Source organism: Nanorana parkeri, unplaced genomic scaffold (assembly GCF_000935625.1).
Source record: "Nanorana parkeri isolate BGI_ZX_2015 unplaced genomic scaffold, ASM93562v1 scaffold728, whole genome shotgun sequence".
NCBI classification, from domain to species: domain Eukaryota; kingdom Metazoa; phylum Chordata; class Amphibia; order Anura; family Dicroglossidae; genus Nanorana; species Nanorana parkeri.
The window spans coordinates 637287-657369 of NW_017306996.1; the positions used below are offsets into that span (position 1 = coordinate 637287).

A 20083-nucleotide genomic window follows, 5' to 3' on the forward strand; every position below is an offset into this window, starting at 1 on the left:
TGATGGGAACAAATGGCTTCTGAAACAACATTCCCAGGAGGCATCATATTCTTTCTTTAACTCCTGAGCTTCTGCTTCTACTGCAGATTTCTTTCTTTAAACAAATCCGGCTATAACTGAAAGGCAACCGATTTTTTTTTAACATCAGAGCTATTGTAACCACTATGTCTAGGTAATAATTTTCTCAGCTCAACTTTCAAGTGCATAATATGTAGCCTGGTATGTAACACCCTCAACAAGTTTCTATGGGGGTTATTCACTAGGATACAGCTGTAGCTTTGGCTGATCTTTCGGCTCTCTTCGGCCACTGGGGGCCCTTCGATCCACTGGACTCTAGAGAAGTGGAGATGTGTTCTCTGGAGTGACAAATCACACTTCTCTGTCTGGCAATCCGATGGACGTATCTGGGTTTGGCGGTTGCCAGGAGAACGGTACTTGCCTGACTCCATTGTGCCAAGTGTAAAGTTTGGTGGAGGGGGGATTATGGTGTTGGGTTGTTTTTCAGGGGTTAGGCTTGGTCCCTTAGTTCCAGTGAAAGGAACTCTTAAGGCATCATCATACCAAGGCATTTTGGACAATTTCATGCTCACAACATTGTGGGAACAGTTTGGGGTTGGCCCCTTTCTGCTCCAACATGACCACGCACCAGTGCGCAAGCAAGGTCCATAAAGACATGAATGATCGAGTTTGGGGTGGAGGAACATGACTGACCTGCTCAGAGTCCTGACCTCAACCTGATAGAACACCTTTGGGATGAATTAAAGTGGAGACTGCGAGCCAGGCTTTCTCGTCCAACATCAGTACCTGACCTTACAAATGCGCGTCTGGAAGAATGGTCAAACATTCCCATAGACACACTCCTAGACCTTGTGGACAGCCTTCCCAGAAGAGTTGAAGCTGTTATAGCTGCAAAGGGTGGGCCAACAGACTAAGACTGGGATGCCATTAAATTTCATGTGTGTGTAAAGGCAGGTGTCCCAATACTTTTGGTAATATAGTGAATTTCCCTTCAGGCATGCTAAATTACAGATTATATTAACCTCTTGCCGTCCGCCCGTAGTAGAAAAACGGACGGACGGCAGTTATTTTAATACACTAATTAAATCTCTCAGAAACTAGATGAAAAAAGGTGTGGAGAGTATATAAATGTTGACAAAATCTATTCATATATTAGTAGTTTGTTTGTTTTCTCTATTTTTCTTGTTTGCAAATTAAATATTCAGAAATCATCAAATAGCTGAAAGCTAATACAGTCTTTAAGGTATGCTTTTAAGATCAACTGCCACTTCAGGTATTAAAGATAGGTATATTTATATTAGAGTTGTTTTTTTTAATTATTATGTTCTTTTTTCATACCTTTTTCTTAATAGTAATCATTTGAATGTGTTTGTGTGTTTACTAAATGCCACACACACACACACACAATGTGATAGTTCTAGTACTAGTCATAAATTTAGTGCAAGTAATCAGATAAATACAACTTTAGTCAAATAATAGTAAAAAAAACCACACAAATGTAAAAACACATTATACATGATTAATATTAATAAGCATAGTAGCTATAAACATTGTTAGAGGAGTGACCGCACATTTAAACCTATAAAGTGGGAAGATTATAAAGTGTACAGTGCAACAAATTCATGGAGTAGTGTAGGAGAAAAAGGAGCCATGTAAGGGCTGCTTATCTTGATATAGAAGAGCAGGAGGGTGCTACTGTATCCTGCAATCACTCGCAGGGCATGGCACAAGCCCATTTTGATAAGAGCAGGAAACAGTAGAACATTTTCAAAATAATTAATTGAAATAAAAAGTGACCAGCTAATTATTGAACGGTGCTTGTGCAAAGATGGATATGTTAAAAGGCTCTGTATGCTATGCTTCTGCAGGAAAATGTACATACACCAGCAATGCTTGAACTTCTGTGCTCACAAAGCTCTTCACATATACAGTAAGTTCCAGGATCATACAGTATGCTTGTTCACGCAAATTCTTTAGTAAATCATCCCAAACATTGTAGTCTCTATATGTAGCATGGTATTGTGGTCATTCAGTTAGGATGCAAAACTGGGTTTTCACCCTATTGTAAAGAGCTTAATTGCTCAGCCTGCACAGGAGGCAATTGTACGATAAGAACTTCTAGTGAGAGGAAATCACTGAGGAGTGACAAGTAGCAGGAATATTTATTGGCTGCAGGATTGACAAGTAAGCTCTACAGCTGAAGGCACAGATGACATTCCAAGTAAGTTTGTGTTCCATAAAGCCCCAGTGGTCTGCTATATATTAAGTAGATCAGGAGCATGGCAGTGAACATTTGATGGAACCAGAGACTGGCATCATAAATGTAAAAGCAATGGAACCAGGTTAAATAGTCTTGTAGTAAACAGGGTGCACCCAAACATAGAATGATGGTTTTTAAAGACAAAATATATGTTTCTAATTAATGATCAGAATTGTCATAGTGTGTAAAGTAAGTCTGTGACAGCCAAAGAAAACAAGTTCCATTCTTGTTCAGAAAGGAGACAGGTTTTGTAGGATAAGTATCTTAGTTTTCACCACATTCTCCCTTTCAAATTATTTCAGAATGTTCTTGGATCTCTGGATTAATCACTCATTCTATATTAGATTTATTCATGGATCGTGACTGTTTAGAGACCTGCCTATGCCTGCAACCTCTTGTTTTCAGTCCACCTTGTATGTTGCCTTTCCAATATTCCGATTACTTTGACAGCAGAAAAAAAGGATGCTTGGTGTTGCGAGAATCTGATATATATATCTAAAATATTAGAAATGTTAAAAAATATTTTCAGAATCCATCTCACCCATCTAAAACGTTTTTTTAACTGGACTTATAGCCTCAATTCGTGAAAATAGACCACCAAAATGAGGATCCTTTTATTTCACAAAAGTGCCAGCCATTTCTGCTTATGAAGTTTTAATATTACAGTTTTATGACTGAAAATAAAGATCTTTATTGTTGGGTAAAACTTCATCAATTGAGTCTCATGTCTTAAATATTCTTGAACTCAGTTTTGATTATACCTTTGTGAAATGGGGGCATATCTAGTCCGATTCTGTAAACTACAACTGGAAAAGGTGAATAGCAGCCAGTCTTGAGTAAAGGGTGGCAACACCCTGATCTCGCCTGTATTATCTTTAGTTAATGCACAATATTACATATTTTCTTACCTTTTCCAATACCATATGCCTACACTTTATATTACACTGAACATTCCTTTTAAATGGTATTTCCAACCAAAAAGCAACACACAGCTGAAATATATATGAGAAAACAATTGTACTTGTCAAATGATTTGTAAGTAATGCACATTCACTACCTCATGGCAGTGTTGAGGAAAGGCATTGGATAGACCTACAATTCTAATGAATGCTATACCACTCTATTTTCTAAAATGGCAAAGAATTATTAGGTGAAATCTCTATATAACCTCACAGTGTTTGAGCTCAGAAAGTGGTTTACACTACATGGCAAGTAATCTATACTCTTCCAGATGTATTCTGTGTGCAATTCTTTTTTAGAGTTAATTATCAATATGATTTTGTCAGCTTGATGCTTTCCTCTCTGATAACTGCCTCTCATGCATGTGATCATAACAGAGGCAGTAACCATCTACATTCTGCATCGATGATTTTGCTTTTTACATACCATGCTACAGAATGAATCAATAACCAATTAACCAGAGAGAACACAATGAAGTTGTTATCCATTCAGATGCTATTTGTTATCAGAGCTTGTGTTTAATTACTTTCTTTTGAAGTAGATTCTACTATTTGTTATTTGTTGCATATAGTACATGTTTTAATTGTAATAGTGTACTTCTTTATATTTTATGCGTGCAATGTTTGTCTCTGAATACATAAACTATACATTTCGTAATAGCTTACAACTTCCCAAGCTTTTTGTTTTATAAATCATATTTAAGAAATTATAAAGATTGTGTGGTGGTAATAGAAGGTGGTGTTAAAGGGAATTTTACCTTTAAAGGGTGGTTCCCGACAATATTGTTGGGTTCTGTCCTCCTGTGACCCTAAAGAGAACTATGGCTGAAAGAGGTTGGGCCATAGTTCTCTTTTAAATATTCACCCATATGTCTTTAAAATTTTTCCCCATGTGTCTTTCCAAACCCCACCCACAATAACTACATGAAAGATGGTACTAAACCACTTTCTTGTCCTTAACCGCTTGAAGACCAGGTGTTTAGACCCCCTTCCTGGCCAGGCCATTTTTCAGTGTTCAGCGCTGCAGTACTTTGACTGATATTTATTGTGTCATGCAAAGCTGTACTGAAATGAATTTTATACAATTTTTTGGGGACAGATAGAGCTTTCTTTTGGTGGTATTTAATCACCACTGGGGGTTTTATTTTTTACTATAATAAGGAGAATTTACTGATTTTTTTTTTACATTATGTTATAAAACAACTAATATTACTCACTTTTTTGGTAAAATATAAAATACGGGGTCACGTCGGGTAAATAGATACCAAACATGTCAAGCTTAAAAATTGCACGCACTCGCGAAATCGCAAAAAACTAGCATACCCAAAATTGGCCATAGGCGACACTTTAAAAGCTTTTACAGCTCATCAGTTTAGTGTTATCAGTGATTGATGGCCCTAGAACTATTTCTCTCATTCTGACGTTCGCGGCGATATGTAACATGTGCGGTGTAATAAGCGCAATCGTCGTTTTCGCAGGTATGCGCACCTGACGCATGTTTACAAACGTGTATGTAGGGGTGGGGACTTTTAAAAAAAAATGTTTTTTTTTTTATTCTTTTTTATGTGTAACTTTAAAAAAATTGGGGGACAACTTTAAAAAAAAATTCTATTTTTTTTTTCACTTAACTTTATTGCTATCACAGAGGGGGCTGAGAAACCCCTCTACAGTATGTGATAGCAAAAGAGGTGACAGGTCCTCTTTATGGAGACATTGGGGGTCTCCAAGACCCCTAATGTCACCTAGGACCCCCCTGAAGAAGCTGATGAAGCAGAGATCTGCTTCATCAGCTTCTTCCAGCATTTGAAGCTGGAGAGTGACACGAGAATGCAGAAGTGATGTAATATACACCACTTCCGCATTCTGACAGCGGAGAGGGGACCGGAGGGAGATTGTGAACCGACCTTCCTCTGGTCCCCTGTGACAGAGGCAGTATGCCGGTGTGAGTCCGGGACCAGCTTGACAGCGGGAGGGGGGAGCCGCGGAGGGGGGGGGGAGCATCACAGGACCCCATACAAGCGATCCGCCGGCTCTATAGCCGGCGGATCGCTTGTATAGTAACGGGCATCGCTGCCTGTTTTAAAATAACCGGCATTTTGTGCTCGCGCCGCGCCCGAGCGGGTGGATGTATACATGCCCAGTTACATCCAAGAAGCTCACGGCCGGCCATGTATACACAACGGCCGGCCGGGTGGTAGTTAAAAAATGCATTATACACAAAGAGAATGTAAATATATCATACAGTTTGGCACATATGGCAAGATTCTCCATATTCTACAGATATTTCCTATCCTGTACAACTTTGTGACGCCATAGTTGCTTTGCATATGGAATAATTACTGGAAATATATCCATCAGTTTTATCCCTTTTTCTTTCATGGAGTTAAAACTTTGCTATCTGTTCTACTAGGATGGATGGATAAATAAAGAGTAACTCAAGGTCTAAAATACTTTCCCTTCCTGGAGAAAATGAGTAACACAACATATAAAATACTTTTCTTTCCTGGAGAAAATTCTCCATCAGCCTCTTTCCAATATGTACCTGTGATATTGAAAAGCCTAGGATTTTTTTTACAATATCTTTTGTTGAACAAGAAGATCAGAATTAGGATAAGCAGTGGAGTGACTAAGCCCCTTATGAGGTGAAATGTATAATAAGAATGAAGCCACTTTGAGGCTGGATTACTTTTTGCATTAAACTGTTCCGAACACCGATTTTCTAATGCAGCTAAAATTCTTTGCTGCCTTAATTAGGCTAAGAAATAAACTTTCCATAATTCTTTGAACACCAGAAATCAGGCTGAAAATCAGAGTGTTAGCATTGTGAGCCAACAGAGGAGTGTGATGCGCATTCCTAGCCCAGTTAGCATACAGAGGCAGGATGCTTACACAAGAAGCTGCAAAGATGCATGCTATAAACAGTACTTTCACCTCCTACATGAACTGGCAGAAGTATGAAAAGAGTGAATGCACAGAATTACACATATTTTGGCCAGTAAATTATATACCAATATGTTTTTTTACACTGTATTTCGTTTTTTTGCTGGAATTTTGCTTTGAATAAAATATATATTTTGGGAAATGTAGGCTAGAATTACACTGTTCTGTGCACAAGCAGCTCAAGTGCACACGTGTAGGTATGAATGGGCCCAAATGTTCCCAATGGGATTAAGGTCTGGACTCTGTGGTGGCCAATCCATGTGTGAAAATTAGGTCTCATGCTCCCTGAACCACTCTTTCACAATTTTAGCCTGATGAATCCTGACATTGTCATCTTGGAATATGGCCATGCCATTAGGGAAGAAAAAATCCATTGATGGAAAAACCTGGTCATTCAGTATATTCAGGTAGACAGCTGATTCATTTTATGGGCACAATGTTGCTGACCCTAGGTCTGACCAACTGAAGCAACCCCTATACCTATTTACTTATTTGCTTAGCTAAATCCAGGTGGTGACTTTTTGGGGGGCTAGCAAATTTATATATATATATAATACCCTCTGTGTGTGTGTATGTACCGTATATACATACTGTATATTAGAGAAATCACATCCTCTAGTTACTTTACTTACTTACTTTACCTCTTTCTTGTTCTGTTAATAAATTATATATTTTTTAGCATGTTGTGTGTGCTTAAGTGATTTCTTAACTTACATTTTATTATTTTATTCCCTCAATTAAATTAAATTGATGTGTGAGATTGTGAGCACCGCTAAAGCTGTCATAAATAATGTTTCAGGTCAGAAGAACAAAAGAGACTGCTGTAATTTTCAGTCATTACAGTACAGTAAATGTATATAATATTTAACTTCACCCAGCAATTTAAGCAACCTGGTGGTTTTGACATTTTAAAACAACTTTATAATATATTATTTCTACTTTATGAGGCTGCAGATATATAAAGTTCTGTTTTGCTTGAGAAAATAATTTGTTTTACTGGGAAATATGACAGTTTAATGAAAAATGCATACATATTCAGACAGGCTTACAGATATATAATAATATTTACTGCCTGGGTGCAGTAGGCAGAATGCACTTGCTCCATGTTTTCATAGTTTTCAGCACTTCTATCAGAAAGGATGCATACACATATGTACATACTTATGGTGGGTGTGAGTGTGAGTCTACCCATAAACTTGTACCAGGCTTATCTAAACCAAAAAACAAAAATTTATTATATTGCAGCTCAGGACTGACTTTAGATAAATTGGGGCCTTCGACAAGAATCAAATGGGGGCCCTCTTTACCGGAATACTTCAGGCCCTCTGACATTATTCAGAATACTCTGCTCCTTTGTGTTTTTTTACCCTTCTAATTTAAATTACCTAACCATTAAACAGGCTTTTTGCAAGAGGTTATTGATCTCAAATGTTAACATATTTAGAATACTACACCAAGAGGGTTTTTATGTTGTGAGCTACAAGGACAGGAGAGATGGAGGAGTGATCAAAGGAAAGCAAAAAGAGGCAGAAAGTTGTTGAAGGAATGGATACACTGTGAAGCAGGAATAATCAAAAAGCATGTTATACCTTCTAGTTGAGGTCATATCATCCAGTGAGTGTGGCGTGAATACAGAAGGTAGCAGGAATAATGAAGGAACAAAAAGAAAGTAGAATGTTTACTTAGTGAAGAGTGCAAAGCAACTCAAATGGACTACCCCTGTGTGTTTTTTGCATATATTTTCTGTTTAATATTTGCTAATACTGTGTGGAGAAGGTGGTAGCTATTAACCATCCTATGGGTCAAATTGACCCAGGCAGTTCATATCACGAGTCCTTTAATCCCCAATTTTGACAGGAATTTTACAGATCTAGCCTCTAAAGGGTGAAGAGTTTGGAGAAGTCAGAAGTGAACAATCTAGACCAAACTAGCTGATTTGGAAAAATTCTCCAATTCAGCTCCCTTTCCAGTTCAGCTATGTTGTCCTAGATTGTTCACTTCTCCTGCCTTCTCTAAACTCTTCAACTTTTAGTGAATAGCCCTGTTAATGTTGTTTAACTGGACCTTTATTAAGAGCAATACAAAATAATTTTCATGTCATTGAACATGTAAATTATGTATGATTTACAATGTGTAGGTATATAAAAACACACATACACACAGCTATTCAGATATCTCAAATGAATGATTTTCTCTTTCTTTAGCTTCCTTTTTATACCCTTCAAGTTGGAATGTGGTTTTTACAAATGTATTTGTAGCATTTTACACATGTTCTACTGTCGGTCTACGTTCTGCACTAGTGGGGTGGGCAGATCTGACATCTTTTATGTTTTCTGCCAGTATTGATATCCATAGAAGTTGATGTGCAGGAGATCTTAGGTCCATCAGCCTAAACTCTCTTCACAATGCTTACAGCAGCAGGTGATTGTGGTGGCCGGGACCATCTCTTGATCAGAGGATGGACAAGTTGCTTTCCAAGTGCCCCAAAGTATATCCTTTGCTAATACAGTTTACTGGAGTTTACAAGGAACTTAGTTCTGGAAGCTGTGCCCACAAAAATGGCAGGCAGAGCGTGAATCACCTGCTGTACGATTGCTATATCTTTAACAGATTATGTCATACATGATCACATGATGGACAAAAGTAGACGTTTGACTTTTCTTGCCAGCTAAACATCTAGTTGACACAGGAAACAACAATGGTGATATGATGACCTTATCCAGAGAGGGTAGAGCCAGATTCATTGTCTCAATGGATATTGAGTAGATATTAGTTAGGTATCAGCATATTAAGCCACATTTACATACATTTCCTTTGTGTCAGTAAAACAGGAGAACTTTGAAAGAATAACTGCTGCCCTATTTTACTATCAGTTTGGTTGTAGTTGTGCAGACCCAGAGTATGTAAGATGCAAAGCATGTCAATAATGAAAGAAGGCAAATCTGTGAAATGTGTTGTGCTCAATTGTAGACAGAAGATGAATGATGAGGATTGTGATTTATTTAGTATTTTATTTTGGTGACTCCATATAATTTTCTGAGGGCAGCAGTTATCTGGTTCAGCTCATAAAGTACTTTCCATTCCCCATTGTTTAACCTATTTATGTGCAAAGGTGTGTTACAATAAACCATGATCTTTAAGACAACACTTACCTTTTAAAATGGCCAGCATTCATTAGGGCACCGTGGCACCATGACAAGTTTTGGCGTGGTACACTTTCTTTAGACCACAGAAAACAATCCATATCATGAAAGAGTCAGTTTGTTTTTTTTGATAGGGAAGGATTTTCCTGTAAGCAAAGTAAAACTTTCACACATAATTTGACCCTAATTTACTTTTACCAGGGTGTTCTGGACCACTGGGTATGGAAGGAGGGATCATCTCAAACCAACAAATAACAGCATCTTCAACTCACAGAGCTCTTTTTGGATTACAAAAGTGGTACCCATATTTCGCCCGACTGAATAAAAAAGGACTTGTCAATGCCTGGACATCTGCAGAAAACGACAGGTGGCCATGGATTCAGGTAATGCAACTATATATATATATTTCTTTGCAGACATGTTTTATAGACCTTTGACTGATGACTTCCTTTCTTAAAGCAGTATAGCCAATTTAACGCCAAGAAATGTAATGTTTTAAGGCAAGGCAATATAACTATAGGGGTCTATTCACAAAGCTGCCGAAGGATTTGGCCGTAGCTTCGGCCGATCCTTCGGCTAGCTTCGGCACCAGGACCCCTTATCCCATAGTATTTTTCTATGCTGTTCTTATAATCCTGTATATGATGGGACAAGCCATCTTGAATAACCCAAAGGGTAATAATGTACAGGGCGTATGTTGTGCCTAGAAAGGTGTGCTTTCTAAAGTAAAAGACTCAAGTTCAGATTTTGGATCTTGCTGAGAGGCCACCAGAACCTGCTAAAGGGGGGGCAGTGAGTGTGAAAATGAAAGCCAGAGTAGGGGTGTGACTGGAGGCAGAAAAGGAACAAGCCGTGCTTACCTGAATGGCTGTGTGAGTGAACAGACAATTGGAACTGTTGCATGTTTGGTGATTCATTATTTGTATTCTCTTTAATGAATCCCTGTAAGGGGTGACTTAATGGCCTATTTATAGCAAAGAGTGGATATCGCTATATGCTCCCTTCAGAACAATGTAGTCCTTACTGCACACTGCAGCTGCATTTTACAGGCCTATGGTGTCCCATGGTTTACCTCTGTGTAAAGCTACATAGAGTATGAGACATAGATACATATTGTGAGTTAGTGTTGTCTCTCTAGGAAAAGAATTGTATAACTGCGCCATTCACCAGGTGAAAATGAAGGAAAGTAAACCCTAAACAGAAAAAAACAAATGCAGCCACCATATCTAGAGACTGGTAAGCTGCAGTATGTTAAATGTTTGTTCTTACTGTAGGTTTTATTTAACTTTAAATTGACACTAAACGCGTGATGGACTACAATCTCACATTTAGTTTACTAATTTGTATTAAGATTGTAGTCCATCACAGGAGTAAGCTTGGAGCTTTACTTTAAGGTAACTTCTTTATGTAATTGGCATATCGTTTAAAATGTGTTGATACATGCGACTGCATCAAGTTGACTTTTCGTTAGAATTGTATGTGATATTGATTAGTGGGGCAGTAGAACTTTTTCATATGAAGGGCTACTAATATCTGTAACGGGAGAATGTTTGATGATGTGTATATAACTAGCTCATCACAGAGTACAAGAATCTTCATATCATTTCACTGGAGCTTTATGATGTTTTTGTCATTAATTATTTATTACCTAATATTGATTGTCATAGATTGTGCATGATGTGATGGTTATTACAAAGCGTGTTATAGGCTGGTGTAATACATATTACATGTTTTGGGAAATGGAATTTACAACTTGACTTGTTTTTAGAAGTATGTGTGCATGAAAGTAGCTTGAAAAAAAAAATCTGGTTTATCTTTAGATTTATCCAGGTTACTGTTGAACCTTATGATCATTAAAAGTATGTTTAACCCTCATTATGAATATGGAATATTATTTTAAAAATAGCCACATGATAAACATGTAGTTATCTGAAAACTGTACCAGAAATAATTCTGGAGATAGGACAGTTTCTGCTCAAGTCAGAGTGTTAGACGATTGATGTTCTGGAATCGGCTGAAATTTGAGCTGTAGGTGGCCCTATTAAAATTAGCTGAGCCAGGAGGAAAATTATCAGCCAAACAGTGACTTGCATCTTATCATGTGCATTCACTGCTCAGGTACTCATGCAGATGCGGGTGCTGTGGCTGCCTGAATACAATAGCCAACACTGGAGATTCCTCTATCTACGCTTTTTACCGTGGGTAGAGTAATCTATTGTTTTTCTTTCTTCAGCCTGCTTATGACAAGAATTTATTGTGAGAACTGGGAGAGCCTCCATTTAACTTGTGCTGTATGCACAAGCTTTTACAGGGTGTGCACATAATTGCATTCAGTTATATTTATACTACATGCCAGTATCTGTCTAGAATAAACTGGCATTGTATACCTCCTTTCTTTATAGAAATTCTCTTGTTCCTGCTTACAGCTACTGAAGTTTTTCAAAAAGAATACATATAGCAAGTGTTAAGCTACCATGAGCTTCACATTTACGGACATGAAACCTGACTGTGATCCTATACCAATATTTCTATTGTTTTTATCCTGTTTTATTTAATAGCTTAAAGTGACACTAAACTCAGGGGTTAAATCTTAAAAATGCATTCAAGTACCTTAACCATTAATAAAAATGTATCTTATTTGTGTATCACTCGGCTGTAGATCCTCAAATCATCTCTGAATTGGTGCTGACACTGTCCTTCCTTCTGGAGGGTGGCTACTTGTGTTTCCCATGGTCCCTGTGTGTGTTGTAAAGTAGCCACCTCTCCAAGCTCACTCTGCTGATGGACTACAATCTCACATTTAGTTTACTAATTTGTAATGAGATTTTAATAGACATGTAAGCTGTGGAAAAATTTGGTTCAGTTCTGACATTTCGGAATTATGCATTTGGATCCGAAATTCAATTCGGTGTGGGTTTCGGATTCGGATGAAATCCGAATTTTGTTAGATTCTGATCAGTTTACGAATATTCATTGCCAATACCTTTAAAACCTTAATATTAAAGCTGAATCTCCTAGACCCGAATGGCATTCGGGATCCGAATTTCTGAGTTGCATTCGGGAGCTCCTAAATGCCATTCGGATCTGGAAGCCTCAGCTTTAGTAATATATGTATATGGCTCCCAGACCTGAATAGCATTCAGTATCTAAATTTCCAAATTGCATTCGGGAGCTCCTGATTGCCATTCGGGTCTGAGTGCCATATACATATATTACTAAAGCTGAGGCTCCCAGATCCGAATGGCATTCAGGAGCTCCCTCAGAAATTCTCAGAAATTTGGATCCCGAATACCATTCGGGTCTAGGAGCCTCAGCTTTAGTATTATATGTATATACTTTATATGACTCCCATGTTGCCGTAATGAAAATTTCTGTTCAGTCCCATTCGGATGCATTAAACTGAAAAACACATCTGATTGGCCAGAAAAGTTACATGTCCGATTCAGTTTAGTTTTTGAACGAAATTCAGACGGGATCCGAAATTTGGAAACAGAAATTCGCATTCGGACACATTCGAATGCATTGGGAATCGGAAATTCAGATGTGTCAGGATGTCCAAATTTCGGAAAAGTTGTCCGAATTTTGATCAGGAACTAAACAAATCACCCATTTCTAGATTGTAGCCCATCACAGGAGTGAGCTTGGAGTGGTGGCTACTTTACAACTCACACAGGGACCATGGGGAACCAATGTAGCCACCCTCCAGAAAGAAGGACAATGTCAGCACCAATTCAGAGAAGATTTGAAGATCTACAGGCAAGTAATGCAGAAATAAGCTATTTATGTTAATAGTTATGGTACTTAAATGCATTTTTGAGATTTACCTCCTGAGTTTAGTGTCACTTTAAATAATCTCATAGATACAATCGGCTGCCTATTCAAAACATTTGGTTTAGATCAGTATGTTTCAATTTCATCTCCCTTTTATCATGAAAATTTCTGCCAATGTAACTCTGATAACAATATCTGAAATATAAGACTTTTTTGATCATTCCTTCTCAGCGTCTCAGACATATGTCTGGCTGTTTAATTGGCAGTGTAACAACTAAATCTTAGCTCATTGTCATCTCTATTTTCCTTTCCCTCTTTACACCTGCATTTACCTCTATTCTGAGCTCTCTCTGGAACGTATATCTTCCCGATTTAAGGAACTGCTGACACACTATCCATTCATCCTGTCTAACTGCATTTCAGACGTTTCCTAATTGATGTGTCTTCCAACTGTCTGTCTCTACAGGTATTGTGTAGAGATAATGTGACCTGCCTGATAAAGAGTGAAATTTTGCTTTTCTTGTACATGGGCAGACCAATGTATTTTTGAATATTGCGGAACTGTAAGAATCATTCAGCAAAGATAACCGTTTTATACAATTATTCGGTGATCGTGTTGGCATGGATTTTTTTTAATGTAAAGATGCCTACAAATTGCTGATGGTTTATCAGGGATCTTTCCTGTCTGATCACCTTTCCCCTAAGCAAGCATTGCCATGGTCATAATGTGCCCACAAACATATTGTATGAATACAATACAACCATAGACTTATGTCTATAGTCACCTTAAAGTGATATTAAATTCAAAAGGTTTTTAAGCCATTTCAAATTGCTGATTATATCATTTACAGTAGATGTTGCTTCTTGATATTTACCTTTTTTAGCTTTCTACAGAATCATCTGGTTCCCTGAGCACAGAACCTGATATCCTGTTTTAGGGTGAGCTGTGTGTGTCTTCTCAATGTAGCGAAAAGAAAATAGGAAAGCTGGGGTTTTTTAAGGCACCAAATGACAACTTCCAAGGCAATAGACCATAAAAAAATATATTTATTGTATTGGATTTAAAATATAGTATAAATTCATAAAAACAACCTAATCGGATAACTCCCTAGGAACTCACTCCATTACTGCTCTATCCCTTGTAGATGCACAAAAAACATGATTGATTTAAATCACAATACATGATAATTGAAAACCATGATTGTAGATGGATAATAGAAAAAACATAATGCAGTAGCATTTAGAGTTCAAAACATGATAATGAGCAGTGGATGAATAACATGATCAGAGGGTTTACAATAAGGGATAGCTGGCAGTGGAGGAGCACAGATTATCTCAACGTTTCATGCTCCAAGGCGCTGCTTCAGGAGAAGGAGGTTATCACTGTAACAAATCGATGTGTGTGCGTCCCTGCAGCCCTGTGCGGGCACGACACCACAGCAGCCACAACCCCCCAGAGCAGACAAGGGTAGAGGGGTCGGGACCATGAACCCCGCGTTTAGGCAGTAGGGGGGTGAGAGGTATGTCACGGCAAAAAGACCATTGGATAAACTCGGTCCTTCAATTGATCGTTCCCCCGTCACAGACTGAGGATTGTCTGTCCTCCACACGCCTCCAGGCAACCAGCGTCCTTCTCAAACAGACACAGCAAGGCAAGACACTCCCTGCTCCTCCTTCCTTCCTCCTCCCTACTCCAGGGCTATACATAAATACTCACTTCTGCAGTCTGTGCTCTCCCTTGTGATCTTGAACTAAACAGGAAGTTCAGGAAAGAGGAGCTGTGAGAGTTGGAGCCAGCTGCCTGGAGACAGGGGGGCAATAATGTAAGTGAAACATGGCAGAAACATGCTTCAAGCATTCTTATTTAGCACACATGCATAGATAGATTTGGTATTTTTGATGAAACCCATAACTATGTGGCATAATTCAGGTTCATTTCATGAAAGATCAAATAATTCCTGCTCTTGTTTCTGCACATCCTCCAGCTGCTGGTGAGTGGCTGTTGTAAGATCAGTACATGCATGTAAGAGGTATGTAGTTAGAGCCTAAGAAAGTGTGTTAATTGCAATCTGTAAATTACACTAATAGAAGAATACTAATTAGTGTTTTTGTTTTTTAAAGTAGTAGAGATTATTTACTTAGTAAAAGTAGAGTTGTTTGCTGACCATAGGCAACACTATTAGGGTGGTATTAGTCATGTGCCTAATTCAAGAAAGCCTTGCAATAGTTCTGTTTAGAGTTTTGACATGTGCAACAGATTCAGGTAGTTCTTACTTGCGCCACCTTTACAATGTTATGCTATGGCGATGATAGATTAAAAATACATTATTACTGCCAGTTCATAGATAAAGAAACAGGAGGTTAATAAGACCAACCAATAAGACCAACTTAAAGTTGTCGTACAAAGACAAGCCAGAATGCTCGGAGTGGGGGTCACAGTGTAGGAAAGAGCAGGGCATGTTTGCATGCAACAACCCCCGCCCCCCCACACCTGTTAACTGGTTGCTAGAACACTGTTGGGGTCACAGAGTCATTGATTGCTAGGCTGCACAGCTGACAGCATTCTAGCAACCAACTATGCTATGCAGCCAACAGCATCCTAGCAACCAAGGAGCCTGTGTGGCATAGGACCTGAACAGTCCAGTATGGATACTCCAGCCTCAGTGCCGCCCCCCACAAGCCTTCATACAATTAATTTACATGTTTCCAACAGGTAAATGAAATTGTCACCAGTTACAACATCTGTCGCAATTATTTTATTATAAATATCTGACACTCTATGAATTCTAGGACATATATGTTTATGTGTATGATATCTACATCCCCAATCAACACAATATAAACAAATGTGTTTCTCATATCATGGGAAATGGAGCTTTAGTGGTATTTAGATCATACAATATCATACAAATTGCAAACAAACAAGTCATTATATAAAAACAATTACACCTTTTAAGAAATAAATCCTAAAACATATATAATATTATTAAATATATTTAAAAAAAAACTATTTTAATGCATTTAATGGTGTCATTTTTAGCATAAACTAGATCAGTTTCTCAGATGTTACATATTATCAGCATATATATTGATTTTACCTATGAGTCATGGAGACTTCTACCATCATGAACTGTTAAAAATAACTGTTATAATCTAAACACAATGTTTCAGGATGCGAGTCAATTTATTTTTAGAGGAAAACAATATTATACAAGGACAGTGATCTCTAATGAGATGAAATGTAGAAACTCACATTAGTACAAATATAATTTCCATACATGTTACCATATGTACATTAAGTTTTCATAAGGCATGTACACATATCACATCTAATATACTTCCATAAGGTATGTGAACATATAACATCCAGAATACATGAATATAAAATGCATTGTATACAGAAAATGTACATTTAGCAAGTTGAAACATTGGGATTTACTAAAGGCATGTAGAGTGTTCATTTTGCAAGGGCATTTTCCCTTAGTTTAGTGAATGAGATGAAAATTCACTTTGCAAGGAATACCCGATCATAGGCAATGAAAAAAAAAAATATATATATATATATTTGTGCTTGCACATGAGTGGATGATGAAAGTCAGCAGAGTTTCACCTCATGCACTAAGCTAATGGAAAATTCCCTTGCAAAGTGAACAGGCTACTTTCCTTCAGTAAATCAACCCCCGTGTTATTTTATCTTTAATCAACCAACCATGTGCAAGATGGAATATTTTTTAATTCCTCTATATAAGATTCAATGTTCAAAGTTAAAGTCCATCTTTGGGCAAAGCTCTCCCCCTTCGATCCTTTTCTCCAATCCACCACCCTCACCCTATCAGCACCTTCAGAAAAATGACAGCACGCTAGATTGACAACCAGGAATCCAGTGCTGATGTTTGTGCCCGCACTGACTGGTCACCACTTCATGATGTTATCAATCTTTGAAAACTGAGAATACCCTGCCAAAGGAGAGCCATTAAAAAGTGTCCACAGCTGGCTGGAGTTCAGCTTTAAAACAGCTTTCATTTGCTAAGTAGATATGGTTTTCTCTCTTTAGCAATTCACGCTGATGAGTTGTTCATCAAAAGAACTAGGATTATTATTATTATTATTATTCAGACTAGTTACTACTTAAGAACTATCCATTCTTTATTCACTATACAGTGAAGAATAATAATAAATTCCTTTTTATAATTAGCATCACATATATGTCTATATGAAGTTCTATGAGCTCATTAATATTAATAATTTTTAGCCTGACATAAAAATAAAAGGGCTTTTTGTGTGGTTCACCAAAAATCCCACATGCCTTTTTTAAAATGCATTTTTCCCCTTTCTTTAGCCTTTTTTACGTAATATTATTGAGTAATTGTTATTTTAATTCTTATAGCTTCATACAAATTACTGCACGTTGTCATAATTTATAATGTAAAGCATAGTAGGTGAAAACATTCTTGTACATACAGTTGTCAAGAGATTAGCAATTGTTAAAAAGTGTCAAAGGGGGATGGTTGCTATAGAAACAGCAGAATTTAAACTCGATAAAAGATTTAACATATTGCACACAACTCCCATTAGTTAATGGCTAACTCAAAAGGAAAGCTAAAGTAAATCTTAGGGGAATAAATAAATATAAGAAATACATGCACTGCAACATTTTATTGTATATAGCCTGCAGCCTAGGAATGCATTTGTGCCACTTTCTGGCATATTTGCTGGTTTTAAGTATAAGTTCCCAACCTATGGTGTAAAATAGAAGTTAGAAAGGGGGTTTCTTGCTTATTAAAAATGTATATATAATAATAAAGAAATTCATCCAACAAAAATTCCTATATAAAACACTTATTGTAAGTATTTTGTATGATTTACATTTATTAGGAATTATTTGGAAAACATTTATATGCAAAGTTCTAAAAAAAGATAAACACATGTCAAGGGTTACTTGACATGAGGAAAACAATATCAAGATATACCTTTGGGGCAGATTCTCACTTTTGCGTTGCAATCGCATGCAGCAAAATAAGTGATTTACCGCGCGTTACCACAAAACAAAGGAATACATGAGAAGAATGGCACATCCACAATGTACCACAGCAGGCCTCTATTTTAATGCACCACAATTCACAGATGTAAGACATTTGTGCTTTGTGGTGTAGTGGGGAAAAAAATTGCAGGTGCTGTAAAAGCAATGATCTGGCACATTGGCAGTCCATTGAAATGGATTGGAGGTCTGACCGCAACACATGTTAAGGTTTGCACCCAGCCTTAAGACTGACTTCCATGAAAGGGTACATACTTATAATATATTGACAAATACTGGTGTAAAGTTAACCTCTGGTCAGCCTAAGGACATTCACAAATGTACTGTACATTTAAGAAGCAGTACTTTTTTTCTACAGCTTGCTTAAACTCAAGACCACAGATTTAAAGAAATGCTGCTTACTAGTCCTTATATGTGGCACATGCATTAGTTTTCATTTTTCACGCTAAGAGCATTTTTAACAAGTATTGAAAATACTTGTGAATCTTATCAGAAACACATTTTCTTTCCTGTGGAATGAACTGGAAGCAAAAACTATTTTTATCTTCCTTGTGCAACTGACTGATCCCTTCACTTCCACATATGATAAGGATTTAAAAAATTAGATATGTTTGAAGTCAAGTTTGGGATGCAACCATGGTTTCTCCATAGATATAGGGGAAGTAAGCAAAGTCACCCAGGGACAGAAAATGTGTTAGTTGCAGGATTACCAGGTGAAAATAAATGGAAAAAACTAAAAAAAGGTATTTCATCCCCAAATTGGCAAGCTGTACTATATTAGATGTTTGGTTTTGGGTTTAAACATGCTTTAAGTTCTCATTCAGCTCTTATCAGCTATGTTGTAATGCATTGACAATTGCATATTAATATGTGTTTTCTTCTCTAATGAGGGAGCAATTTTTCCACAAGAATAGGGCCAGGTTAGTTAAAATGAGTCGCTGTAATAATCCTCAGGAGCAATTTAAAGCCCATTGTGCCTTAAAGAACCACCTTAAATATGCCTTCCACATTGACACCAGTGCATTTTGCATACTTGTAATTTGTGTAAGCTGGTTGTTTTGGGGTGCGTTTGCTGTCAGTAAATGGTCATCAGGGAGGGGTTGGGTGCTGTCGGTGAAACTCCTTCCTCTGGTTCCAGTGGCTCTAGCCAGCGTCCCACCCAGCCTGCTTGCCAGAAACTCAGTGGGACACCAGCAGGGGTGGAATGGGCTGGAGGGCAGGGTGGCAATTGCCCCCGGGCCTCTCTGGTGACTGTAAAAACGGCCCCCGCCGTCACAGCAGCAATCGCTTTGTTCCTCTCTCTCGTCGCCTGTTCTGCTGCTGCAGCAGCCTGAGAGGAGAAGAAGCAGTTCTTCGGCTGCCTTTGATCAGCCCGTGTAGTGTCCGGGCTACTCGGCAGCTTCCTCTGCCCACTTCTTCTGCTATTGGCTGGAGGGAGACTGCACTCCTACTGCCTGTCTGCTGGGTCCTAAAGGGAGGCCTGCAGGAAGTGACTGGAATCATCTCCAAACGTGCAGGAAACCTTGCTGCTCCCCACACCCACCCCCACCAGGAGAGGAAAAGAAGATGTCAGAGCACCTGAAACAGGAGAGGAAAAGAGTCACTGTAAGTCCCTCTTCTTTCTGTGTGACATCTGCACTGCGTTACTGACCGCTGCACTGCGTTACATGCTGACTGCTGCTCTGCATTACATGCTGACTGCTGCACTGCATTTCATGCTGACCGCTGGCTTCTGCACTGTGTTACATACTGACCGCTGCACTGCGTTACATTCCATTTCTCCTCTCCATTTCCTGGGACTACTTAACATATTCCTTGGGTAAATGGGGATTTCATGGCTCATTCATGGCATGGCTTCACACCCTTTATTCCAATCCTACGGCCCAGGTGAAATATCTGGGGTGTACGTCATCGGCATTCCCTATCGCCCGAGGTACGCGTCAGGGATGCCCTT

General features: G+C 38.2%; 1 protein-coding gene across 1 annotated transcript in view; it reads left to right on the forward strand.

The window, feature by feature from the left end:
• EDIL3 (EGF like repeats and discoidin domains 3) overlaps positions 1 to 20083 on the forward strand; it is a 534632-nt gene that overhangs the window by 317691 nt on the left and 196858 nt on the right. The window contains exon 6 of the mRNA XM_018564130.1: positions 9522 to 9703. Coding sequence (XP_018419632.1) covers positions 9522 to 9703 — 182 coding nt within the window. The remainder of the gene's footprint in view (positions 1 to 9521; positions 9704 to 20083) is intronic.